This window comes from Myotis nattereri (genome assembly GCF_964212035.1).
Source record: "Myotis nattereri genome assembly, chromosome: 5".
Lineage (NCBI taxonomy): Eukaryota > Metazoa > Chordata > Mammalia > Chiroptera > Vespertilionidae > Myotis > Myotis nattereri.
In genome coordinates, this window is record NC_138080.1 from 80,061,766 (window position 1) to 80,088,179 (window position 26,414).

The window sequence follows — 26,414 nt, forward strand, 5'->3', positions numbered from 1 at the left end:
AGGTGCACCTCGTGGGCGGAGTTTTGTTTTATAAAGGCCAGAACCCGGGTTCGGCGGCGGGGTGTGAGTGGGCTGGTACCAGACGGGGAACTGGTGTCGCGTCTTCGGGTGAGTATGCGCTTGTGCTGGAGCCCAGCTGGGATACCAGCTCTTTCTCTCGCCGGACAGGCTGTCAGAAAGCGACGCTGCTGCCATCGCTTTTTTCTTAATACCTCTGTCCTCACTGTGGCCCTGGGGGCGAGGTTGGAGGTGCCTAGGGCTACTGACGCCACCTCCACATCACCCGTGGGCGAGGCACCTTACTTGGAGCGTGACCTTCTGGTTTTTCAGCCAGATATCTGTTCATTCCAGTACGTGGTCAGAAATGCTGCCTTAAACTGGATTAAATGATTAACTCCTATCATCCCCTTCCCCTCCGCTGATAGTGGAAGGGAAAAGAGTAGAAATTCAGGGGGCGATGCCGAGGTGTCCTGGGGTAAGGGAATTGTTTTTTACCTAGAATTTGCAGCCCTTTCTGTCCTTAAGGTTCTCACTTTTGTCTCTTTTTAGACCTAAGTTGCCTCAGCTATGTCCCGAGGGATCCTTTCTCCACCAGCCGGCTTGCTCTCGGATGAAGATGTCGTCGTGTCCCCCATGTTTGAGTCCACAGTTGCAGACTTGAGGTCTGTGGTTCGCAAGGACCTGCTGTCAGACTGCTCTGTCATCTCCACCTCCCTGGAGGACAAGCAGCAGGTAAAGGAGTTGGAAAGTGGTAGGAGCAGAAAGTGATATCCTCAGCCTACTCTACTGAGTAGTTAGTATGAGGTCAAAGACCAGCATTTCCTCAGGGTCTGAGAGTTCAATTCAAAATTAAGAGCATGACAAGTAAAAAAATGTAGAGTTTGTGTCCATAAGAACTATTGTTTGCATTGCATTAATGATATACCCTCAAGTGCACACTATCAGTTAATCCCTTGAGGGAAGGATAATAGTTATCTCTCCACCATGAGGCCCAGAGGCCTTGAAGAATTTGCACAAGGTCATACTGCCATTAAATAGGTGGAATGTACATGCAGGTCTTAATGCCAACCATAGCTTCCATTCATGAAGCCTTTGTGTTTGGCTGGGGTTTCTTATTGACATTTTTTGTTTGGTTGGTTTTGGTAGCCATATATATAACGACCTATATGTATGTACAAAACATACGCCCAAATTGGGGGTGGGCTGGTTCTTAACACGTAGTCCCTGATTTGTCAGAATATCACAAAGCCTTGAAATTTGATGCAGAACTTTGATGTAAGTCTCCTGAGGGGAAGCAGAATAGCAGAATATTGCCAGGGCTTGTCTCAGCCCTCACCCTTCCTCCAGAGGAGTTCAGGCTGGGCGTCAGGCCTGCCCTTGACTCCCTTCTCTCTGCTCCTGGGGCCCTACAAGGCCTTCAGGTTTACCTCCAGAAACCTGCGAGGTGGGTGGAAGGCCCTGCATCTATGGCAGCTGGTAGGTTCTCATTGACATTTGGGACCTGGTAATTTTTTGTTGTATGGGTCTGTCCTGTGCCTTGCAAGGTGCTTAGCAGCATTCCTGGCCTCTACCCATTAAATGTTAGTAGTACCTTCCCACTTGTGACAACCTAGAAACCTGTCCTGATACTGCTAAATGTTCTTTGGGAGGGAAATGGCCCTGGTTAAAAACAACTCTACTCGTAAGACTATTTTTATTTTTATTTTTTTATTTTAAAAATAGATTTTATTGATTTTTTTACAGAGAGGAAGGGAGAGGGATAGAGAGTTAGAAACATCAATGAGAGAGAAACATCGATCAGCTGCCTCTTGCACACCTCCTACTGGGGATGTGCCTGCAATCAAGGCACATGCCCTTGGCCGGGATCGAACCTGAGACCTTTCAGTCCGCAGGCTGACGCTCTATCCACTGAGCCAAACCGGTCAGGGCCATAAGTCTCTTTTTAGAGAAAGGTTTATCAGAGCAGGAGCCTCAATAATGCCTCTTAGAGTTCCTGGGCCATAGTAAGCAGATCTCTTAAATCTGTTGAAAGAATGAGGTGGGTACTATATGATTAACCCCATTCTATATGAGGAAAGTGAGGCAAAGAGATTTAAAGAACTTGTTCAAGGTCTTATAGTTACTAAATGAAGGAATTGGGACTCAAATTCAGGTGTGTCTGCCTCCAAGGTGCTTACCTACTGTGCTTTACTATGTCATGCCAGTCAACCAGTTCTAACTCTAGGTGTGGTAACCCAGGATTACAGGATACTGAAGAGACAGTAGGAAAGGGACAAAGTACTAAAGAAATCTTTGTAGGTTGGAATGATTATGGAACCAAAGAGTAGCTATAGCTACAGAGAGACACTTGAGGTGGAACAAGGGTAGTGTTAGCATTATTTTCAGGAACTGTGCTATGCTTGCCCATCTGCTTAGAGATAATTGCTGAGATTAATCTGTAGTTCTGGCCTGGAATTCTGCCACAGGTTCCATCTGAGGATAGTACAGAGAAGGTGAAAGTATATCTGAGGGTCAGGCCCTTGTTACCTTCAGAGCTGGAACGGCAGGAGGATCAGGTGAGTTTCTGAGGAGGGAGGATTCAAGGTGGAATGATACAGAAGAGGTTCTCAGGAATGCTTCCTTCTGTGTCAACTGTGTTTTCCCCTTTCTTAGGATTGTGTCCATATTGAGAATGTGGAGACCCTTGTTCTACAGGCACCCAAAGACTCCTTTGCCCAGAAGAGTAACGAGCGGGGAATTGGCCAAGCCACCCACAGGTTCACCTTTTCCAAGGTATGAAGGTACTGGTCTGTGAACAAGGGACCAACATGTAGGGGCAACCTTATTCCCTCTTTAGTGGGAAAGCTTTTTACTTGCTTGTGAACTTCTTATAGAGGGTGGGGGAAGTACTTTTATAGTTGTGTGTGAAATACAGAGTTTATTCTTGTATTATTAATTATTGTATCATTTTCCATATGAACTGTAAACCTACTTTTGCCCTACCCTGTTTAGGCATGTCTACAATTTTAGGCACCCTTGTTATGAGCTAGCCAGTGTGTCAAGTACTTTATGTGCATTAATTCCCAACAACTCTTATAATTATATTGTCCCTATTTTCCTGACAAGGATACTGTGGCTCAGTGAAGGTAATGTTGCTGAAGCTAGTCAGTGGTAGAGTTAGGACTTGAATCTGCTACAGGTTCCATCTGAGGATAGTACAGATGCTTGTGACCATTATGTTGCCCCATTGTGTATGCAGCATTGGACTTAGTGGATAGCATACCTTAGGTATTTGTTAATCTGGATGAAAGATGGACTGGCAGAGAGTAGTTGAGTCCTCAGTGTTTAGGGAGCAGCTGGCAGCACTGCAGGAAGAAGTGGCTGGAGCACTGTCCAGAGCCAACCACCCAGGAAGAGATGCATCTGCTAGCTCTGCACCGGAGGCAAATGGGAGATGAAAGGTCTCCAAGAAACTGGGTCTGTCTCTAGATCTTTGGGCCAGAAGTAGGACAAGCATCATTCTTCAACCTGACTGTGAAGGAGATGGTAAAAGACGTACTCAAAGGACAGAACTGGCTTATCTATGCATATGGAGTCACCAACTCAGGAAAAACCCACACGATTCAAGGTGAGTAGTAGGCCTCACAGGATTGCTGATTGCCTGTAATGGTATTGTCATTGCCTTTGGATGCTGACAATTGGAGGAGAAAGGCACTTGCCTCAGCTACCCATCTTTTACATTCCTCTAGGTACCATCAAAGACGGAGGGATCCTGCCCCGGTCCCTGGCTCTGATCTTCAATAGTCTCCAAGGCCAACTTCATCCCACACCTGATCTGAAGCCGTTGCTCTGTAATGAGGTAATCTGGCTTGACAGCAAGCAGATCCGACAGGAGGAAATGAAGAAACTGGCCCTGCTAAATGGAGGCTTCCAAGAGGTGAAGTGTTAGTGTCTACAGAGGTGGGGATAAGGGGACAAATCTCTGGAAAATTTTATACTTATTTTCTCCCTGGGGCCCTCCAGGAGGAACTGTCTACCTCCTTGAAGAAGAGTGTCTACATTGAAAATCGGATAGGTACCAGCACCAGCTTTGACAGTGGCATTGCTGGGCTCTCCTCCACCAGTCAGTTTACTAGCAGTAGCCAGCTAGATGGTAAGTAACATGACTGGGCTCAGTGCCAAGTCACAGTAAGAACCCACTCCCTGCTCTCAACAACTGCCAGGAGTATAGACCAGAGGTTGCAACCTGAGCTCTGCCTTCTGAGGACCCTGCAAGCCAAAGGGGAGATGGACTACTCTAGAGTTGATGTACATTTGCTTCTTCCTCAGAAACAAGTAACCGATGGGCACAGCCAGACAGTGCCCCCATAAGTGTACCTGCAGACATTCGCTTCTCCATCTGGATCTCCTTCTTTGAGATCTACAATGAACTGCTTTACGATCTGTTAGAACCACCTAACCAACAGCGCAAGAGGCAGATTCTGCGGCTATATGAGGATCAGAATGGCAATCCCTACGTGAAAGGTATGGGAAAGCAGGGAGGCTGACATGAACCCTGGACAGGACTTGGACAGAGACTAAGAAAAGAGTTAGGTACTCCCATCTTATGTATGCCCTTCTCTTGCCCTCAGATCTCAACTGGATTCATGTTCAGGATGCTGAGGAGGCCTTGAAACTCCTAAAAGTGGGTCGTAAAAACCAGAGCTTTGCCAGCACACACCTGAACCAGAACTCCAGCCGCAGGTTAGTCGGTTGTGAGAGCCAGCCTTTGTTCTATATTAATCCTCCAGTTGGTCATGGAAGATGTGTAATGACCTTTTTCTTTTTCTTAACTTCTAGTCACAGCATCTTCTCCATTCGGATCCTGCACCTTCAAGGGGAAGGGGATATAGTCCCCAAGATCAGCGAGTAAGATTTTCCATTTAGAAATTTGGACTTCTTGGCCATAAATGGTAGTGGGGGAGGAGGCAAGGGAGGTGCTCAGAGGGATTACTTCTGATAGATTCTCCTTCCTTAGGTAAATTCTTGGTGGGTCGTCCCCTCCTCACAAGTATAGGAAGGGCTGGAAGGTTCATAACATGTAGGTCCTTATGTCAGATCCTGTCCTCCTTTCAAGGTTGTCACTCTGTGATCTGGCTGGCTCAGAACGCTGCAAAGATCAGAAGAGTGGTGAGCGGCTAAAGGAAGCAGGAAACATTAACACTTCTCTGCACACCCTGGGCCGCTGTATTACTGCCCTGCGCCAAAACCAGCAGAACAGGTGAGATTTTGACTGCAATCCATGGGCTTGGATGGTCTGGAGCTCTGCAATTTACTAAGAAACTTCCTGGTCACCACTCGGGATGGTGCTAGAATACCCCAAGGGCTGGAGTTCTGCTTACAGCTCTACTCTTCTGATTCCCTGCCAGGTCGAAGCAGAGCCTGATTCCCTTCCGCGACAGCAAGTTGACTCGAGTGTTTCAAGGCTTCTTCACAGGCCGAGGCCGCTCCTGCATGATTGTCAATGTGAATCCCTGTGCATCTACTTATGATGAGACCCTTCACGTGGCCAAGTTTTCAGCCATTGCCAGCCAGGTGAGAAGTTGGTGCCTTTGGAATGGTACCTTTAAGAAAGCTACTAGAGACTAGTCACAGATTCAATTGAGATATCTTCCCCCTGCTAGCTTGTGCATGCTCCACCTGTACAACTGGGATTCCCATCGCTACATTCATTCATCAAGGAACACAGTCTGCAGGCATCTCCCAGCTTAGAGATAGGAACTAAGACAGACCCAGGCCTTGATGATGACATTGAAAATGAAGCTGATATCTCCATGTATAGCAAGGAGGTGAGAATACAAGAAAATTTTGTTGCAGCAGCTTGATGGCTGCACATTTTCCATGCTGCCTTCCAGGTGGGCCTGTGCCTCTTAGGGGCATGGCCATCTGATTACCTCTGACTTGTGTCCCTTCTAGGATCTCCTACAGGTGGTGGAAGCCATGAAAGCATTGCTTTTGAAAGAACGGCAGGAAAAGTTGCAGCTGGAGATGCAGCTCCGTGATGAAATTTGCAATGAGATGGTGAAGCAGATGCAACAGCGTGAACAGTGGTGCAGGTACCAGCTGAGTGGCCCCTCTTCATCTGTCACCTGGACCAGAGGGTGTGAAGTAGGGACTAGGATCGAGTTGTGCATCAAGATCTGTCCTCCATCCATTAAAATTCTTCAAACTGGTCATAGCTGGACATTAACTTAATGAATGTTAAATTCATTTTAGTTTTATCATTTTTTTAATAGCAAAGGTGGGAATTTATTGAAGAACAAGTTCAGACTCCCACTTGGGGAAGGGGAAAGAATCTCACAGCACAGACTCCCACATGGGGAGAGGGAAAGAGTCCCACTGAGTTCCTGTATAATTAAATATATTATTGTTTTTTTTAAAAAAAAAATCTGTCCTCCAGGCTCACTCTTCAGAATCTTCACTCACTTCTGTTTTCTCCTGACAGTGAACATTTGGACACCCAAAAGGAACTCTTAGAGGAAACATATGAAGAGAAATTAAAGATCCTCAAGGAGTCACTGACAAGTTTTTACCAAGAGGAGCTTCAGGTGAGTTGCCCTGAACTAGCCGCAACTGGCTACTCAGATTCCCATCACTACTTGCTTGAGGTTAACAGATTTTATAAACTCTGGTAGGGGTGGGAATATGTAACTCACTTTTCTCTAGTACCTTAGTGCTTTGTATGTGCCAGTCTGTTTGGCAAATTGATTAAAGGTCTGGTTGGCCAGAAAATGGTATATGTGCTAACCAAAAAGCTTATGTATCAGGGAAGATTTTGGTCATTATGGAGTCATCTGTTTCTGCAGTGTTTGACTGTGGATGGAATTGTGCCTTCTGCTTCCCTCTTAGGAACGGGATGAGAAGATTGAAGAGCTAGAAGCTCGCTTGCAGGAAGCCAGACAACAGCCAATGGCTCATCAACAATCAGGATCTGAATTGTCTGTAAGGCGGTCACAAAGGCTGGCTGCTGCTTCCCACTCCGCCCAGCAGCTCCAGGAGGTTACAGCCAAACTGAACCAGTGCAAAGCAGAGCTGAACTCTACCACTGACGGTGAGGAAGGAAAGAGGGTAGTGACTCAAGGCAGAACTATTCTCCAAACTTAGGCCTTCTGGCGCCAGCTCCAACATAATTTCCTTATTTTGGCGCTACATCCCCAGACCTTTCACTCTAGGATGCACAAGGGCTCCCTTTTTATATGTGCTGCAAGCTGTTGTTAACTCAGAGATAAGTCCAAGGTTAGAAAGCCTGCATATTAATGTTTCTTGTTTCTTCCCTCAGAACTGCGGAAGTATCAGAAAATGTTAGAACCACCACCCTCAGCCAAGCCCTTCACCAGTGATGTGGACAAGAAGTTAGAGGAGGGCCAGAAGGTGATTACCTTTCTCTGTTACCAAAACTTTTACATAAGCCCAGCCAGCATGGTTCAGTTGTTGAGCGTCTGATACCTATGAACCAGGAGGTCACAGTTCAATTCTCCATCAGGGCACATGTCCGGGTTGTGGGCTCAATCCCCAATGTGGAACGTGCAGGAGGCAGCCAATCAATGATTCTCTCTCATCGTTGATGTTTCTTTCTCTCTGAAATCAATAAAAATGTATTTTTAAAAAAAAAAAAAAATCAATCTAAGCCAGAGATATATATTTAAAAAAGAAAAAACTTTTACCTAAGGTGATTTCCAGTACTATATCCCTGGTTCATGTAAGGCTAAGAAGTTTTCTATGTACTGTCCTGGAGGGAGGCTACTTTATTCAGCTGACCTGCCTTTATTTTACTTCTCTTCAAATGGCTATCTGACTCCTCCAGATCATTATCCTAGTTGAACTTGGCCACAATTTATTACTCCTCCTTTTTTAGAATATAAGGTTGCTACGGACAGAGCTTCAGAAACTTGGTGAATCTCTCCAGTCAGCAGAAAGAGCCTGTTGCCATAGCACTGGGGCAGGAAAACTTCGCCAAGCCTTGACTACTTGTGATGACATCTTAATCAAACAGGTTAGGACAGCCCAAATACCCCCTTCTCTCCCATCAGCCCACTCCAGGTTTTGTGAAAAAGGGAATGAGGAGCAAAAGAGAAAGGTCAAGATTTTAAGTATAAAGTACTGTACTAATTTATAGGCATTTTCTGTTGTAACAATCCTAGGGAGGTAAATAGTATCACATTTCATCCAAGATGCTTAGATTGTAAGAAACCATTATTTTATGCACAGGCCTGAAACCTCTAAAACAAAACACTAACAATTAAGCTCTGATATTAAAATACCCACTGTTCAATAAGCTCTGACCTTAAAGAGTTACAGTTGTACTTAGTAGTGGATGGCATATATCACCTTGCCCTTCTTATTCTCTCATATACCAGATATAAATGTTTTCTATGACTTTACTGATCTTCCTTAGGATCAGACCCTGGCTGAGCTGCAGAACAACATGATGTTGGTAAAAATGGACCTTCGGAAGAAGGCGGCATGCATTGCGGAGCAGTATCATACTGTGCTAAAACTCCAAGGCCAGGCTTCTACCAAAAAGCGCCTTGGTGCCAACCAGGAAAACCAGCAACCAAACCAAGAGCCCCCAGGGAAGAAACCATTTCTTCGAAATTTACTTCCCCGAACACCCACTTGCCAAAGCTCAACTGACTGCAGCCCTTATGCTCGGATTCTGCGCTCACGGCATACCCCTTTACTCAAATCTGGGCCATTTGGCAAAAAATACTGAGGTTGTGGGGAAGAAGAGAGCAGTCCTTGTCCTGAGGTGGGTCAGCTGCTCAGCTTAAGAAATAGGTCTCTTTTAAACTTCACCATCTACCTGGAACTTTATACAAAATGTAATATTCACACACTAGTTGTTTTTTTGTAATAGAGTCACCTATGTAACCTCATGCTTTTTACTTATATGGTTTCTATGCAGCACAAAAAAAGCTATATTAAAGATATTGTTCACATTTTTTAATTTGAATTCCAAATTTAACAAAACCATTCAAATTAAAAAGGGAAGAAAATTTGAAAATTATCATCATTCAGGCCCATGGAAACCCTGCACAGGAATGTTGCCCAGAAAGCTTAGTAAGAAATGAATTCAAGGGACATTAGATATTCTAAAGCTTCCTTACTATAAAATGAAGTATCACACATTAGGAGGTGAATAGGTAACAAACTTGTTTTGGAAACATGAACTAGGAAAGCTGAGTCCTGAGCTCAGAATAATTCATAACATCTGTACAAATTCATTGCAGCATACATAAATAACCACAGCATATTCCTCCTACTAAATACGCATGCAAAGGCCTGAAACCCTCTAAGAGCACACTAACAATGATTCCCTTTACCTTGTCTAGCCTGAAAAAAAGACAGTTACATCAAAAATATTAAAACAGACCAGCTTGAAATTAGTTTATTCTTGTCTGTAGTTATAAAAAGTTATCTCCAAATGGCCATGAGATTATCTGTAATCCTGTATCCTTACTTTGCTTTTGTTGGGGATATAGATAACTAGACATCTTTTGCTCTTGGTAGGGGCCTTCATGCTCCGTGTGATTATGTTTGCCCCTTCTATTCAACTCCAGTAAGTTTCTTCGAATTTGAAATATTCTAGGAGACTCTTCAAAACCATGTTTTGGAAGAATGTCTCCCTAGAATAAGAACAAATGTATAATTTTACTTCATTTAAACCTAATCTGACAGAACAGTCATGCTCAGCAAATCCAAGAATAAGATCATGTCTACCCAGTGCCCTAACCTTGCTAGGGTATCCAGTGCCCCTACTGTCAGCAGAGGATCGAATCACAAACTTTTCTCCTTTCCTCACTTCTCAGGAAACCATCCACTCCCAGCAGCATTAAAACTGTTCTTGTAGCCTTGCCTGTGCTAAAGTGCTAGTACAAGGATGTTTGGGGGTGGGTTGGGGTGGAGAGAATCTGGGAAGAAGGCCAAGCTCTGTAGCTACTATGAACATAAGGAAGAAGTGCTTCTAACTGGCAAAAGACAGTGTCTGTTTCCTGCCAGGATTCTTCTGTCAGTCTACTCTAAAGGTGATTCTATAAACTCTCCCCAAGGAGCTGTTTCCGTCTGTATACACAAAAAGAGCTAAGATCCTTGGAAGAACAGACATGGCCATTTTTTTACATGGAGGTAAGGCTTAACATCGGTCTGGCAATGTGCTAGCTTGAAAATAGTCAACTATGGTGTGACTGAAGACAGGTTGAGTGGAGAAACTCTGCGTGTAGGAGTATTGTTAGCAGACAGTGATGCAGGTAGGAAAAAGGGTGCAGGCATCTCAGCGGAAGGAGTCTCTCCTTGGTTCCGAAGCTGCAGGATTTGCCGGAGCAAGGCCTTACCTTCTTCTCGGGTCTGAAACAAAGTCAGGGAACTATTTGAAAATATGTCCAAGGATATTCTCAAAAACAGGTTCTAAAATACTCATGTAAGTTTCACAAATCAAGGTAGCCTTCCCACTTACCTTCTTATCCACTTTCTACTCCCATATCATGGTAAAGATTATATGTTCGAGCCCCAAATCCAAACTATTAAATAACTGATACTCACATCATTGAATGCACAACACTTTTGGGCACAAGTTGAAGCTTCATCCCACAGTTTGCACTTAAAATAGTACTGGGCCAGATAGCGGAAAGCTGTGCTCTCCTCCAAGTGTTCCACTATTTCCTAGATAAGGAAAGCAGAGATGACTAAGGTGATAAGAATAATAAGATCAGCAACCCAGTCCTCCTGTCCAGGACACATACCCCACAGGTATAGATATCTTGGATATATTTGATGTAACATTGAGCAGCCTGTTCTGACTCAGTCAACTGTTCATGAAGCCTACAAAAGAAATTGGTCTTTAAGTACAAATCAGATCTCAAAGCCTAAATAATGATAAATAGTAACAGCCCATGATTAACACCAACAAAATGACAACACACTGACAAGGACAAATTTTTACATAAATGGCACACTGGGACCCAGAATAGTATTAGTGCCCAGAAGCGAGGTTTTGTCAAAGCTTAGAATAGTGATGGCGAACTCGGTGTGTCAGCATTTTGAAAAACCCTAACTTAATTCTGGTGCCGTGTCACATACAGAAATTTTTTGATATTTGCAACCATAGTAAAACAAAGATTTATATTTTTGATATTTATTTTATATATTTAAATGCCATTTAACAAAGAAAAATCAAAAGAATGAGTTCGCGTGTCACCTCTGACACACGTGTCATAGGTTCGCCATCACTGGCTTAGAATCATTACTCTGCTACTGGTAATGGAGAGAGTAAGATTTTTTAAAAAGATAACAAGTAATTCAGGTTTTTTTCCTAATAAACCAGAAAAGAACTGGCATGAATAAAATTATATTTAAGAACCTCTTTGCCTACTATTTCTGAATTATTCCTTATTTTCTTAGTCCTTATTAGGAGATCAGTACTTAGTTTTCCTAGACTGCTCTGACATAAAAATTTCATTTCATTCCTTTCATTCATTCTTGGTCCCTTGCCTAATAGGAAAGCAATTCCCTGTTTAAAGAGAAGTGTCATTCTCTCAAGTCAAATGGCTAAATTTTCAGATCAATATTCATACACGCTGCTACATCCCACATTCATGTAGGATGATGGATAGAAGGCTCACCCACCATACCAGAGAAGCCAAAAGAAATATCAATAGCGTTTTACTCCTTTCACTCACTTTGCAAGTTTCACCAGAGCCATTTTCTCCACATCTCCCACAGCGTAAGCTCGCCAATAACACTGCCAAAAAAATAAACTTGTCACTTTGACCATTGCCCAGGTGCCATGACTAATCACACAAAGGCTCAAGTCCTGCAAGCCTCCCAGAACTTCAGATTTGCAGGATGCAGGCATTTTTACTAAATCTGATAGGTCCAGGCTACATACTGACATTCCCACAGATGATGTCACCCAAGCTTTGCTTTTTAGCCCATTATGTACCTCTAAATATTCCTATTTCCACATGTAGAGACACCAGAATGAAGAGAAGTTACAGAGCACAGATAGCCCCACCCTTCCTCCAAGCAGGAGATTACCACTCAATTCTCAAGGGCTCAATCTCAGATACCTTTTTGGCTTCCACAAGTTGATTGAGTTTCTCATAACATTCTCCTAAAGCAACCAGCATACGAGAGTCATTGGGCCTGAGAGAAAATAGTAGTAGTGTAAGCAAAGACTTATAGATAACTAAAGTCCACCACCACCACTACTGTAGTGATCCCCTTTATTCGAGGTTTCACTTTCCACAGTCAACTGCAGTCCGAAAATATTACATGGACAATTTCAGAAATAAACAGTTCTTTTTTTTTTTTTAAGTATATCTTTATTGATTTTAGAGAGGAAGGGAGAAGGATAGAGAGAGAGAAACATCAATGATGAGAGAAAATCACCGACTGGCTGCCCCCCTACTGGGGATCAAGCCCGCAACCCAGGCATATGCCCTTGGCCAGAACTGAACCTGCGACCCTTCAGTCCGCAGGCAAACGCTCTATCCATTGAGCCAAACCGGCTAGGGCTAAACAGTTCTTAAATTTTAAATTGCACACCATTCTGAGTAGCATGATGAAATCTCACACCATCTTGCTCCTTTCCATCCAGGACATGAATCATCCCTTTGGCCAGTATATCCACGCTCTATACACTACCCGCCAGTTAGTCACTCAGTAGCCATCAAAAGAGAGAGAAAAGTGTCAGCACTCCCCAAAACAAACACATTGTCAAGTGGCCAGACTTACCGAAGCTGATGGGCCCGTCTATAATAATAAAGGCAGTAAAATGGCATCTTAAGGATTTCATAGGTCTGCCCAAGGCCATACCAGGCTCTGTAGTCCCGCTTATTTACCTCAATGGCATGTCTAAGAAATGGAAGATAGACTGGTAAGACAGCAGAATCAAAGTTAGCAACTTGCAGGCTCAAAAGAGGCTCCTAACAACACAGCAATCAGCTCTACCTAACCTCACAACTAGGAGCTCACCTGTAAGCCTGAATAGCAGCAGATGTGTTCTTCATTTCCATGTACTCATGTCCCATTAGTGTCCAGGCCCCAAGATACCGAGGATTCAATTTCAAGGCTCTTTGGAAATATAAGGCTGCTTTCTCATGCTGAGAACGCAAACTATAATAATTGCCTGATTGAAAAACAAACAAAAAATATGAACAATTAGAAAGATAAAAATAAAAGTTCACTGCCCTAGCTGGTTTTGTTCAGAGGACAGAGCATCAGCCCACAGACTAAAGGCTCCTGGGTTCGGTTCTGATCACTGGCCCAGTCAGGGCCCCTGGGGGAGGCAACCAATCAATGTGCCTCTCTCACATCGATCTTTGTCTTTCACATCAATGTTTTTCTCTGTCTCTCCCCCTCCCTTCCACTCTCTCTAAAAATCAAAAGAAAAATATCCTCAGGTGAGGATTAACAAAAAATTAAGTAAGAAATAAAAGTCCACTAAAATAGCATTCCACAGAGTGGACATGAAACCATAACTCATTCCCCCAAATTCCTTGTAGAACAGCCAAACTGTACATAAGGGAAATGCCATCGGTCCTTTGGGAAATATATATCATTTATCACACATTCTGGCTTAAAAAAAAAAAAGTGTTCCCTAACATTGCGAGTTTTTCTTCATTTTATTTTATCTGGATATAGCATTTATCCACATATTTTCTTAAAGGGTAGGACATTTTTAGAGTAAGCTTTATATTTTGGTTTTCCAACTATATTGCTAGGATACCTCAAGGGTGAAAAAGGTAGAGTTCTGAGCTCTGCTCTCCCTCAGGAATCAAAGCAGTTATATTATCATTGGTCTTGAAAAAAGCAAGTCAGCCGAAACCGGTTTGGCTCAGTGGATAGAGCATCGGCCTGCGGACTTAAGGGTCCCAGGTTTGATTCCGGTCAAGGGCATGTACCTTGGTTGCAGGCACATACCCAGTAGGGAGTGTGCAGGAGGCAGCTGACGGATGTTTCTCTCTCATAGATGTTTCTAATTTTCTATCCCTCTCCCTTCCTCTCTGTAAAAAATCAACAAAATATATTTATAATCCTATCTAATAAAAGAGAAACATGGTAATTAGCGTATGACCGCTACCCTTCCCATTGGCTAATCAGGGCGATATGCAAATTAACTGCCAGCCAAGATGGCGGCCGGCAGCCAGGCAGCTTGAAACGAACATGAGGCTTGCTTGCTTCAGTGACGGAAGAAACCAACGTTCCCCGCCTGCCTTGCCGGCCTCTGAGCGTGCAGTTTGAAACATTGTAACAAATATAGAAGCTAAACAAAACCCCAGAAACCTGCTTTCAGCGAGCCGGGATCTCAGAGCTGGAGTTATACATTGTTTCCATTATAGAACCCAAACAAACCAGATACCTGCTTTCAGCAGCAGAGGCCTCAGAGCTGGAGCCAGAGCTAAAGCTGGCCCAGAATAAAAAAAAAGAAAAAAAGGAGCAGTTGGGAGCTTCAGCCCTCAGCCCCTCACCCAGACTGGCCAGGCACCCCAGTGGGGACCCCAACCCTGAAGGGTGTGTGACCAGCTGCAAACAGCCATCATCCCCTCACCCAGGCTGGCCAGGCACCCCAGTGGGGACCCCCACCCTGATCCAGGACACCCTTCAGGGCAAACCAGCCAGCCCCACCCATGCACCAGGCCTCTATCCTATATAGTAAAAGGGTAATATGCCTCCCAGCACCAGGATCAGCGGAGCCGCGAGGCCTCCCAGCACCGGGATCAGCGGAGCCGAGAGGCCTCCTGGCACCAGGATCAGCTTGACAGGGGGCAGCGCCCAAACCCCCTGATCGCCCTGCGGCTCTGTGTGTGACAGGGGGCGGGGCCACAACCTCCCTATCTGCCCTGCTCTGTTCGTGACAGGGGAAGGCGCCCCAACCTCCTGATCAGCCCTGCTTTGTGCCTGATACAGGGGAGCTCCCCAACCCCCTGATCGCCCTGCGGCTGTGTGTGTGACAGGGTGCGGTGCCCCAACCCCCTGATCGGCCCTGCTCTGTGTGTGACAGGGTGCAGCGCCCCAACCCCCCCAACCCCCACGGGCCCTGCTCTGTGTGTGACAGGGTAGAGCCATAACCTCCCCATCGGCCCTGCCCTGAGTGTGAGAGTGGCGGCGCCCCAACCCCCTGATCCGCCCTGCTCTGTGTGTGACAGGGAGCGGTGCCCCAACTCCCCTATCGGCCCTACTCTGTGAGTGACAGGGGGAGCTCCTCAACCCCCTGATCGGCCCTGCTCTGTGCGTGACGGGGGGAGCTCCCCAACCCCCTGATTGACCCTGCTCTGTGCGTGACAGGGTAAGGAGCCCCAACCCCCCTGATGGGCCCTGCTCTGTGCGTGACAGGGGGTGGCGCCACAACCTCCCCATCGACCCTGCCTTGAGTGTGGCAGGGGGCGGTGCCCCAACCCCCCAATCGGCCCTACCCTGAGCATGACTGAGGGTGGCATCACAACCTCCCAATACGCCATGCTCTGTGCATGACAGGGGGCGGCGCCCCAACTCCCCAATCGGCCCTGCTCTGAGCCCGACCAGGGGCTGCACCTAGGGATTGGGCCTGCCCTGTGCCACCCGGGAGCAGGCCTAAGCCTGCAGGGTGTTATCTCCCGAGGGGTCCCAGACTGTGAGAGGGCACAGGCCAGGCTGAGGGACCCCCCTGCCCCCCCGAGTGCACAAATTTTTGTGCACCGGGCCTCTAGTAAATAAATAAATGGCATTTAAATATATAAAATAAATATCAAAAATATGAGTCTTTGTTTTACTATGGTTGCAAATATCAAAAAATTTCTATATGTGACACGGCACCAGAGTTAAGTTAGGGTTTTTCAAAATGCTGACACGCCAAGCTCAAAAGGTTCGCCATCACTGACATAGGACCATGGTTCGTAACCAGAGATGATTCTGACCCAAGAGGTTATTTGGCAATACTGCAAATATTTTTTTAAATATATTTTTATTTATTTCAGAGAGGAATGGAGAGGGGGAGAGAGAGAGAGAGAAAAAACCATCAATAATGAGAATCATTGATGGGCTGCCTCCTGCACACTTCCTACTGGGGATCGAGCCTGCAACCCCAGGCATATGCCCTTGACCAGAATCAGACGGGGGACCCTTCAGTCCACAGACCTACGCTGTATCCACTGTGCTAAACTGAGTAGGGCACCTGTAAATATTTTTTATCAGCACAACTAGGAGGAGGGAGCAGTGGGTAGAAGCTAAGGATACTGCTAATACCCTACAATGCATAGGACAGCCCTCCACAAAAATATTGCTACCCCCAAAGTGTCATTAATGCCAAGATTGAGACACCCCAATACAGAGAAACAGGTACTCTCATCTCTTTTCATAGGATTGGAAATTCTTACAAATTTTTCTTTTTAAGAGAAGGAGAGAGAGAACATCCATCAGTTGTCTCCTGCATACACCCAATTAGGGTTAAAGCCTACAACCAGGGCATGTGCCCTGACTGGGAATCCAACCAGCAACCTCTTTTTCTTTTTTTAAAAATATATTTCATTGAATTTTTACAGAGAGGAAAGGAGAGGGATAGAGAGTTAGAAACATCGATGAGAGAGAAACATCGATCAGCTGCCTCCTGCACACCCCCCACTGGGGATGTGCCTGCAACCAAGGTACATGCCCTTGACTGGAATCGAACCCGGGACCCTTCAGTCCGCAGGCCGATGCTCTATCCACTGAGCCAAACCAGTTAGGCCAACCAGCAACCTCTTGATGCACAGGATGACACCCAACCAACTGAGCCACACCAGCTAAGGCCTTACAAACTTTTTAGTAGTACTAAAGTTTAAAATATATATATACACTTTTGATCCAGTCTTTTACTGCTTATTATACAGAAATAATTGCATTAACATGCAAAAATAAATGTACACATACAAAAATGTTTCCTAAAGCAATTTGTATATTAAGTAAAATGATGGCACATCTATATAATAAAATATTAGATCAAAAAACATATTAGATCACTATTAAAAATAATAAAAATCTAGATGTACTACAATAAAAAAAGAAAAAGATATATTAAGTTAAAAAAAAGGAAGTTACAAAGCAGTGTGTATAATGATATAGTTTTTACAAACAAACTGTACACACACACTTGCACACACATATTTTTTGTATTCACACAGAAAAATATTCTGGAGTCACGTTCTCCAAACAATCTTGGGGATGGGGTTATAGTGAGCTTTCACATTCTACTGTATATAATTTTGTTACCTTTGACACTTTTATACTGTTGTTATTTTTATACTTGTATTATTTACAATAAAGGTAAATCTTAAAAGAAAAAGAATAATGATTCTTACCAATTACACAGCAAGTTTCTACACGATATTTATCAATCTCACAGAGGTTGTGAGCCAGATAACTCAACTCAGATTTCATGCTCTGGAAGAAAAGAAAAGACAGTCTAAGCATGAAAAATGAACCTCTTAAATTATTTTTCTTGTAGTTAATGCAACTGGGTGACAATCCAACCCAGATGAAAGCACAAAAGAGCTTAATCAAGTCCAAGTAAAGGAAGCAGCTCACCCTGACATAAAGAAGGTTGGAGAATGTATCCATATTCTCAATCCTATAAGGGTCTTGTTTCCTTAGCTCATTAAAAATAGAGAGGGCTTTATCAATATCTGCAGAAAGAACATAGTTCAGAAAACAACACAGTGATACTTTCAGGTTTTGAAGAATTTCATTGTCCTTGTTCACTTACCTCTGATATTGTGATAGGCAACTGCAATTTGGGAAACAATATAAGAGCTCTTAGAAAAGCCCACATCAATGAGATTCTGATACTTTTGCAGGGCCTCCTCTATCAACTGCAATTCTGTGTATATATGAGCCAGAAAAAACTCTTTCATCCAGGTGTCTGGCAAAGACAGGAACTTCAGCTGGCAGCAGGAGAGAGAGGAACACACTTAATATATTTTGACCTCTCCCAAAAGAACATCAGGAACTATTTTTATTGTCTAAAGCAGCGATTTTCAACCAGTGTGCCACAAGAGGCACAGTGTTATGCCAAAAGAATTTTTAAAATGTGCAACACCTGACTATTTAGTCAGGGGCACTGACCCCTTTTCCCTTAGACCAGCCGTGGGCAAACTACGGCCCGCAGGCCGGATCCGGCCCGTTTGAAATGAATAAAACTATTGAAAAAAAAGACCGTACCCTTTTATGTAATGATGTTTAGTTTGAATTTATATTAGTTCACACAAACACTCCATCCATGCTTTTGTTCCGGCCCTCTGGTCCAGTTTAAGAACCCATTGTGGCCCTCGAGTCAAAAAGTTTGCCCATTCCTGCCTTAGACAGTCAAATAAAAAAAGTGACAAGAGCCGAAACCGGTTTGGCTCAGTGGATAGAGCGTCGGCCTGCGGACTGAAAGGTCCCAGGTTCGATTCTGGTCAAGGGCATGTACCTTGGTTGCGGGCACATCCCCAGTAGGAGATGTGCAGGAGGCAGCTGATCGATGTTTCTCTCTCATCGATGTTTCTAACTCTCTATCTCTCTCCCTTCCTCTCTGTGAAAAATCAATAAAATATATTAAAAAAAAAAAAAAACAAAAGTGACAAGAGTTAACACAACATACCCGCCTGGTATGAATGACCCAAAATTATATCTATTTTTTTTTTTTTGTCAGATAGACAAAAATTGTATTTTTTAGTGTGCCACAGAATTTTAGTAATTGGTTTGTGTGCCATGAGATGAAAAAGCTTGAAAATCACTTGTCTAAAGGTGTTTATCATGGGAAATTTTATTACAGCACCGAATAATGGACACAGGGCATTTCAAGTGTAATAGGATTTACAAGCACAATGGGGAGGAAAGGCCCAGTTCAGGAAGGCTTCGAACAATAAATAAGATTTGAGGTGTCTTGGAGGGTGGGTAGATTTGAATAGAAAAAAGGGGAGAAGAAGAGAAAAAAATGAACATTCTAGGCAAGGACAACATAAAAAAAAAGAAAAACAGTTATGATGAATGTGGGTGAAGAGGTTGATGAAACTAGGTTGTTTGAAGGGAAGCTTTGTGCTGGGACGCAGTGGAAAAATAAGACTGAAATAGTAGGGTGGTTCCTATAGTGCAATAGGAAATGGTATGCAATAGGAAACCACTGAATTTTTATGCAAGAGAATCATGATGACACGGGTGTTTTGAGAATAAATTTGGAAACTGTATGCCGAAGGGCTTGGAAAAGGAAGTGTAAAGATGGGAAAGCTAGATAGAAAGTATATATTACTTATAAGAAATCCAAATTGGAAATAAACAAGATGGCAAATGAAGCCAAAAACAAGAGATGGGTACAAAAAGAAACCATGGCATGTCTAGTGGTTGAATAGATAAAGGAGATAAGAGAAAGGGAAGAGGCAAATATGATTCTGAGGCATTAAGACTGGGTGTCTTGAGAAATAGTGATGCTAATGAGAATCTATCAAGTTGAGAGAAAGAGCCTGGCCTGTGGTTGAATGTCAACCTATGAACCAGGAGGTCATGGTTTGATTCCCAGTCAGGGCACATACCTGGGTTGCAGGCTCAATCCCCAGTAGGGGGTGTGCAGGAGACAGCTGACCAATGGTTCTCTCTTATCATTGATGTTTCTATCTCTTTCTCCCTCTCCCTTCCTCTCTGAAATCAATAAAAATATATTTTTTAAAAATAAAAAAAACTAATATTAAAAAAAAAAGTTGGGAGAGAGAATTTGGTAGGTAAGATGAAAAATCTACTTTTGTGTATTATGAATTCAGAGATAAAACAAACTTTCAATGAAAGTCTAGTAGGCAGTTAGATAGGTGAATATAAGTAAACAAAGGTTTCAGACACAGACTTAGTAGCATATATCATTATTAGCAGAAACCAACCAGACTTTGGCTCTTCAGAGCAAACAAAAAGAAATGTGCTATCATTTCCATTAACTACTGAAGAACAGCAAATAAACTGTATAGACAATATCCTCTAATAATGACTAGTAAAATGATTGCAGTTTATAAAGCAATTTCATATACATTTCCTTAATTAACAAATCTCTGTATCCTCTCTGAGTCCTATGAGCTCAGCAGAGACTTAAAATGTTTTAAATATGATCCCTTCTTAAAATATCTATTTTTAATTTATTTCAGAGAGGAAGGGAAAGGAGAGAGAGATAGAAACATCAATGATGAGAGAGAATCATCGATTGGCTGCCTACTGCATGCCCCCCACCGGGGACAGAGCCGCAACCCAAGCATGTGCCTTGATGGGGAATCGAACCATAACCTCCTAGTTCATACATAGGTGTTAACCACTGAACAACACCGGCTGGGATAAATATGATCCTTGATATCAGAGGAACCTTTCTTATAATAGCATCTTTGAAATTAAGAGAGAAACTGTAACAGCATTTAGTCTATAAAATAAGTTACAGTAAAACTTGAATGTGAACACATGAATATGAAAAGATATCTATAATAATAAAAGTGTAATATGCTGCCCTAACCGGTTTGGCTCAGTGGATAGAGCATCGGCCTGTGGACTCATCGGACCCAGGTTCGATCCCGGTCAAGGGCATGTACCTTGGTTGCGGGCACATCCCCAGTAGGGGGTGTGCAGGAGGCAGCTGATTGATGTTTCTCTCTCATCAATGTTTCTAACTCTCTATCCCTCTCCCTTCCTCTCTGTAAAAAAATCAATAAAATATTAAAAATTAAAAAAATAAAATAAAAGTGTAATATGCTAATTAGACCAGACAGCCAAATGGCCTTCCAGACATCATTCCAGGTGAAGCCACCACAGCAGAGGCTGAGGCAGAGGCGGTTATGGGCGATCAGGCAGGCAGGCAGGCGAGCGATTAGGAGCAGTGTTCCTGGATTGCGAGAGGGATCCCACAGAGGATTGGGCCTAAACCGGCAGTCAGACATCCCCTGAGGGGTCCCAGATTGCTAGAGGGTGCAAGCTAGGCCAAGGGACCCCCCCCCCCAACACGAATTTTGTGCACCAGGCCTCTAGTCTATAATAATAAAAGCATAATATGCTAATTAGATCAGACGACCTTCCGGACAAAGCTGGGGCTGTGAGGGAAGCCCGGGTCCCGAGTCCCGGGTGCCTGCCGGCAGCTAGAGGGAAGCCCAGGTCCCGGGTGCCAGAGGGAAGCCGGTGCCGGCAGTCGGGGGAAAGAAGGCCTACTCTTGCATGAATTTCGTGCATCGGGCCTCTAGTCCTAATATAATTGGATGCAAATCCAACAGCAACTACCAAACAAGAGCTAGACATTTGTCTTTCAAATGAAGACCTGAAGAGCGAAATCCCAACAGTGAAAAAGACCAGAGAAGGAGCAAAGAGCTAGCTATATAATCAAAGGCTTAGCAAACCTCTCTCCACCCACCCATTACTGCAGAATTATATAAAACTTGAAGCACAGACTTTTTCACATGGCTCATCCTTTTTAAAACATGATTTCTGAGAGGAAGGGAGAGGAAGAGAGATAGAAACATCAATGATGAGAGAGAATCATTGACTGACTGCCTCCTGCATGCTCCCCAGTGGGAATCGAGCCCACAACCTGGGCATGTGCCCTTGATGGTAATCAAACCCAGGACCCTTCAATCGCAGGCGACACTCTAACCACTGAGAAAACCAGCTAGGGCCACATAGCTCATCTTAACTTACCATCTCTTTGTCTGTAATCAAGTTACAGAGTTCTAGCCAGGCTCCCCAATGCAAAGGCAAAGCATGAGCAGCCTCCACAAATACATCAATGGCCTCTTTCACCAAGTCCAGTTTTCGAAGCACAACACCATACCTAGGAAAGAAGGAAACAACCACAGAAGGTAACGCTCTGTAACAGCTCTCTTCTGCTCAGGAGAATATGTTATAGAAAGTTCCAACTTACTCCAGCACTTACAGATAAAGGCCAAAACCATCAAGTTCCCGAGCTTGGTGCTTTTTGCTGAGCTCCACTCTCAATTCTCTAAGAGCCTCATTTTTCACTTGTCCTTTTTCCAGGGGGCCTAGAAAAGAAACAAAGTCTCTGATCTAAGAGAAAGCTGCTGGTCTTCATTTTATAGACCTAATATTCCTTTTGGCATCAAACAGCTACACCTGAAACTTCCAGCAAGCACTCACAAGTGGTCAATATCTTACACAACTTTTTCCCCCCCAAAAAATAACAACTGATAACTGGTCTGCAGTCATATTTTGTTAGGCTCACATAGGTTTTTAAAGTTTTGAATCAGTATCAACATTTAAAAATCAGAAGCCTCAACTAGAAATCTGAATTTCCAGCTTCAGTTGCAGGGAATGGAGTAGAGTCAGAGAAGAAAGCCTTGACAAGGCCACAAGGCAGCCCTCAGCTGCAGCTGGGAGACAATCAGCCAGTAGTGCTATGGAATTTCCAATAGCCCTCCTCGGACCACTTCACACATTTGTCCTACCTGCCTGGCTTCTATAGGCATTTGTGTGTGCAACCCCTGCTTTAATCTAAAAGGGGGAAAAAAGAAGTTCATACCTAGGCTATCAACTGTTTCATCATCCTTCTTCTTTTCTCCAGACTGTAAAAGAAAATCCAAACATAGGTCTTTTGACCAGTTTATTCTGAACCTGTTCTAAAACTAGCAGCCTGATTCTACTTAAAGGGCCCAAATCCAACCAAAATGGCATCTACTATTGGTCACTAATTTTAAGTAACTATTCAGGGGCTCCCATTGGTCAAATCTGGAATAATTTGAGCACCAAATAATGAAGTACTGTAATGAATTATATAAATAATTAAAAATAAAAGAATCCTTAAGTCCATACTAGGTAAATAGATAAGTGGAAAGAGAAGGAAAGGCTCTTGCTTAGAATAGAATGCCAAATGAGGAGCAGTAAATGTGGAGAGTGCTAGAGGGGAAAATCATCATTTTGCAACATTATAGTAAAAAATACTTCAGGCAAGCATTAACAATGAATTTCTTGACTAATGGATATTTAAGTTGTTCACATTTTGGGGGTATTACAAAAAAATATTTCAATGAACAGAGGTATTTAAAGTTACTTAAAGTAGAATTGCTTGGTCATAGTATTTCAAATTAACATAATCTACCCAAACTGACTTCAAATAGGGGCGTGGGGGGGAGTCTACTGCCTCGCACCTTTGTCAATAATGATTATCAGTTTTTAAAATATTTTCTTTCATAGCATTACTTTTTTAACTTTATGACTTCTTTATTGTTGTCAAACATTTATAAAGTACATTCACCAAATAGGCTATTGCTATGCTATTTAAAAGGTTTAACTTTTTCCACTTGGTTCAAAGTAGAATGATGTCTTAAAATGGCCCTCACCAGGTATCTAGAATACATGTACAGGAAATAGGCTTTCTTGCTATTGCAACCATGGAGGAAATGTGCTGCCCGATCGTACTCTTTAACATCAAAGTAGGCTTTGGCCAGGGTGTAAGCATCCATATCCTGGGCATCTTCCTAGAAGAGACAAATTTTTATAAATGGTTGGGAGTAAGACAAAAAAGTTCAAATCCAATTTTAAGATGTAGGAAGAAATAATTTTTCTCTCCTTTTCCTCCTCCCAAAACCATATATATAATGAAGTCAGATAACTTTTTCTTCAAAACAAAAAGTTATGGGAGCCCAGCTACAGTGGCTTGGTGGTCGAACATCGACCTATGAACCAGGAGATCCCGGTTCGGTTCCCAATCAGGGCACATGACTTGGGGGGGAGGGGGGGGTGACGTGGGGCTATAACCTGGGCATGTACCCACCCAGACCGGGAATCAACCTGTGACCTTTCAGTGCATCCTTCTCACATCATTGATGTTTCTATAGCTCTCTCTCCCTCTCCCTTCCTCTCTGAAATCAATAAAAATACAACTTTTTTAAAGTTAGAGGGGAAAAAAAATTTGTAAAATATTAAACCAACACACTCAGAAACTTGTATTGTTTCTGCCAATGTGGAAGTTGTATAGGCTTTAGTACTAGGGACCTATATTCAAATTCTAACTCTTTGATTTTCTGGCTTCATGACATCAGTAGGAAAGTTACTTGGCTTCTCTGAGTATTCACTTCTTCATCTGTAAATGGAGCCAATAATATAGATTTGACATGAGGGAAAAGGTGAAAGAGAAAGTCGTAGAAAATGTCTGGCATTAATATTTGGCATTCCCTTCCTTCCCCAGGCTTTTAAATTTCTACATAAATGCAATATACTGCAGTTACTTATACTTTTTGTACTTCAAGAACATTTTGACATATTAGTGCAAAAAACTACAATACAGCTATAATTCTCTATGTGAAAAAATGAAATAATGCATATTTACATTAAACACATATAATCCACATCCCAAACTCTAGAGATAAGTTGATTAAAACTTTAATAATTTCATTCTCCTCATCCTTCTTGCCCCAAATATTACCAGCACAAAACAGGAACCAAAACATACTCAGTGTTTTCTTCACTGGATGAATGAACATGTCTTACATGTGGCTCTTCAGCTTAGGATTCTGGTGGCCCTTTTCATATCTACTTACCATTTGCTTATTTCTTCCCCTGCCCCCTCTCAACCTACATTACACCTTTTTAAAAATATGTTTTTATTTATTTTAGAGAGAAAAGTAGGAAGAGAGAGGGAAGGAGGGAGAGGAAGAAGGAGAGGGAGAGGGAAAAGGAGAGAAACAGAGATCAGCTGCCTCCCACAAGCACCACCGGACCAGGGAATCAAGCCTGTGACCTGGGCATGTACCCACCCGGCTGGGAATCGACCAGCAACCTTTCAGTGCACCGAGGGCACTCAACCAACTGCACCACACCAGCCAGGCTGCATTATACCTTTCAGAGTAAAAAATAGTCATTGTGTTTAAAGGGAGGGAGGAATCAAGTAACAAAACGGATTGTGATGAAAAGCACTCAGATACATAGTCTATGTAAACACATGTACTACAGGTGACATAAAACATATTCACATCTCCTTTTTTTTAATATATTTTTATTGATTTCAGAGAGGAAGGGAGAAGGAAAGAGAGACAGAAACATCAATGATGAGAGAGAATCATTGATTGGCTGCCTCCTGCACGCCCTGTACTGGGGATGGAGCCCGAAACCTGGGCATGTGCCCTTGACTGGAATCGAAACCAGGACCCTTCAGTCCACAGGCCGACGCTCTGTCCACTGAGCCAAACCAGGTAGGGCCACATCTCCTTTAATTCCCTCAATATCCCCATAAAGTAAATACCATTATCCGCATTTCACAGATGAGGAAACGGGTTCAGGAGGTTAAATTGCCGAAGGTCCCTAGTGTGGCTGAGACGTGAACCCAGAGCTGTGCGGATCCAAAGCCAGTTCCGCACTGTTGTAAAAACCTCCGATTCTGGCTCATTGTCTAGGCTGGGCTACACAAGCTAAAGGGCTGAAATCTTAAGCGAGGACTGTTTGCTTATTCTCTTCAGCTTAAGTAAACGCACCACCGGATCTTTCCTAGCTCAACACAACCACACAGACAAAAACCGCTTAAAACGCCCAGCTCTTGAAATGCTCGCATTCCTTTTACAAACATTGCTGCGAAGTAAGCAGTCGGCTCCCTCCGGCGACAAGTCATTACCTCTGGGGTCGATGGGGAGCAGTCCTTACCTCTGTCATAGGCGGAGGCGGCTGCAGCTCGACTAGAGGCAACGCCGGGAGGGAGAAGGCCAACTCCGCGGACCTGGAACACCCCGCAAACTCAATCAGCTCCACCAGCCCCCCAAGACCAAGGGCCCAAGCCCGGTCCCGCCCCACCCCGGCATCTCACCATTTGCTGCTGTGCAGTAGGCCTCGCTCTCGGGTAAGGCCAGCGATAAGTAGCAGCTGCTTTTTAATTTCCCGCAAGTTTGAGAAATCGCCACTAGCTGACAAGATGGGTACCCCCGGCGCCGTCAGGGCCACAGGGACTACCGAGGGGCTCGCGGCCATCTTTCTGTCTCAGCCGCTCCAGCCAATCAGCAGCGACGATGCTAGCTGTGCGCTGGCACCAAAAAAGTTTGCCTGTTATTGGTGCGCTCTTGCTCCGGGACAACCAATCAGAGCTCTCACTTCTTACAACGTCACCGAGAGGCCGGGAAAGAGGAGACCATTACTTCCCCGATTGGCCAAGAGCTACTGGGGCGGGAAAATTAGAAGCAGGACACGGGGGTGGGGAAGCCACGATCTCTGGGCGTGGCTGAGAGGAATAAGGGACTGGGAAAGGTGGGCTGGAAAACGGGAGGTGGGAATAGGAGCCAGAAAGAGGGCAGAAGAGGGCGTGCCCTGCACCTTTGGGATGATGTGATTGGACTAAAGATGAAAAGAGTGTAGTTTGCGAGCGGATCCTGTGCCACTGATGAACCAAAATGATGCAGGTGTCTAACGAATCCTTGGAGAACAACTTACATCTTTGCCCCCACCCCGCTACTCGA

General features: G+C 43.8%; 2 protein-coding genes across 4 annotated transcripts; one reads left to right on the top strand and one right to left on the bottom strand.

Annotated features, from left to right (window-relative positions):
- Nucleotides 1-60: 60 nt before the first annotated feature.
- Nucleotides 61-8,960, top strand: KIF20A (kinesin family member 20A). The gene is made up of 19 exons (XM_081093215.1): nt 61-108; nt 550-732; nt 2,466-2,555; nt 2,653-2,772; nt 3,469-3,607; nt 3,729-3,916; nt 4,003-4,132; nt 4,309-4,503; nt 4,611-4,722; nt 4,819-4,887; nt 5,096-5,239; nt 5,388-5,553; nt 5,643-5,807; nt 5,935-6,074; nt 6,464-6,566; nt 6,868-7,069; nt 7,298-7,389; nt 7,874-8,011; nt 8,414-8,960. The coding sequence occupies exons 2-19, from the start codon at nt 568-570 to the stop codon at nt 8,729-8,731; spliced, it is 2,676 nt and encodes an 891-aa protein (XP_080949341.1). The 5' UTR covers nt 61-108; nt 550-567; the 3' UTR covers nt 8,732-8,960.
- A 431-nt stretch (nt 8,961-9,391) lies between these two features.
- CDC23 (cell division cycle 23) lies at nt 9,392-26,153 on the bottom strand. Of its 3 annotated transcripts, XM_081093216.1 has the most exons (16): nt 25,772-26,153; nt 25,612-25,684; nt 23,316-23,453; nt 22,499-22,541; nt 21,896-22,001; nt 21,661-21,793; nt 17,735-17,912; nt 17,557-17,654; nt 17,331-17,412; nt 12,991-13,144; nt 12,751-12,870; nt 12,084-12,159; nt 11,694-11,755; nt 10,758-10,836; nt 10,558-10,677; nt 9,392-10,362 (listed from the first exon to the last, which is right to left on the bottom strand). In XM_081093216.1, the coding sequence occupies exons 1-16, from the start codon at nt 25,930-25,932 to the stop codon at nt 10,192-10,194; spliced, it is 1,794 nt and encodes a 597-aa protein (XP_080949342.1). In that variant the 5' UTR covers nt 25,933-26,153; the 3' UTR covers nt 9,392-10,191. The 3 variants fall into 3 exon arrangements, with proteins under 3 accessions (XP_080949342.1, XP_080949343.1, XP_080949344.1); XM_081093217.1 differs by lacking the exon at nt 25,612-25,684 and having other exon boundaries at nt 25,772-25,963; XM_081093218.1 differs by lacking the exon at nt 25,612-25,684 and having other exon boundaries at nt 23,316-23,449; nt 25,772-25,952.
- Nucleotides 26,154-26,414: the final 261 nt, after the last annotated feature.

What these genes read in the sequence shown, in the direction of transcription:
- KIF20A (XM_081093215.1), top strand. Translation starts at nt 568, where the DNA reads ATGTCCCGAGGGATCCTTTCTCCACCAGCCGGCTTGCTCTCGGATGAA. An exon ending in TAGCAGTAGCCAGCTAGATG is followed by an intron (nt 4,133 to 4,308) that starts GTAAGTAACATG and finishes CTTCTTCCTCAG; the next exon opens with AAACAAGTAACCGATGGGCA. An exon ending in TCTCCATGTATAGCAAGGAG is followed by an intron (nt 5,808 to 5,934) that starts GTGAGAATACAA and finishes TGTCCCTTCTAG; the next exon opens with GATCTCCTACAGGTGGTGGA.
- CDC23 (XM_081093216.1), bottom strand. Translation starts at nt 25,932, where the DNA reads ATGGCCGCGAGCCCCTCGGTAGTCCCTGTGGCCCTGACGGCGCCGGGG. An exon ending in AGAAACTTGCTGTGTAATTG is followed by an intron (nt 13,145 to 17,330) that starts GTAAGAATCATT and finishes TTTTTCAATCAG; the next exon opens with GCAATTATTATAGTTTGCGT. An exon ending in AAGATATCTATACCTGTGGG is followed by an intron (nt 10,678 to 10,757) that starts GTATGTGTCCTG and finishes TTCCTTATCTAG; the next exon opens with GAAATAGTGGAACACTTGGA.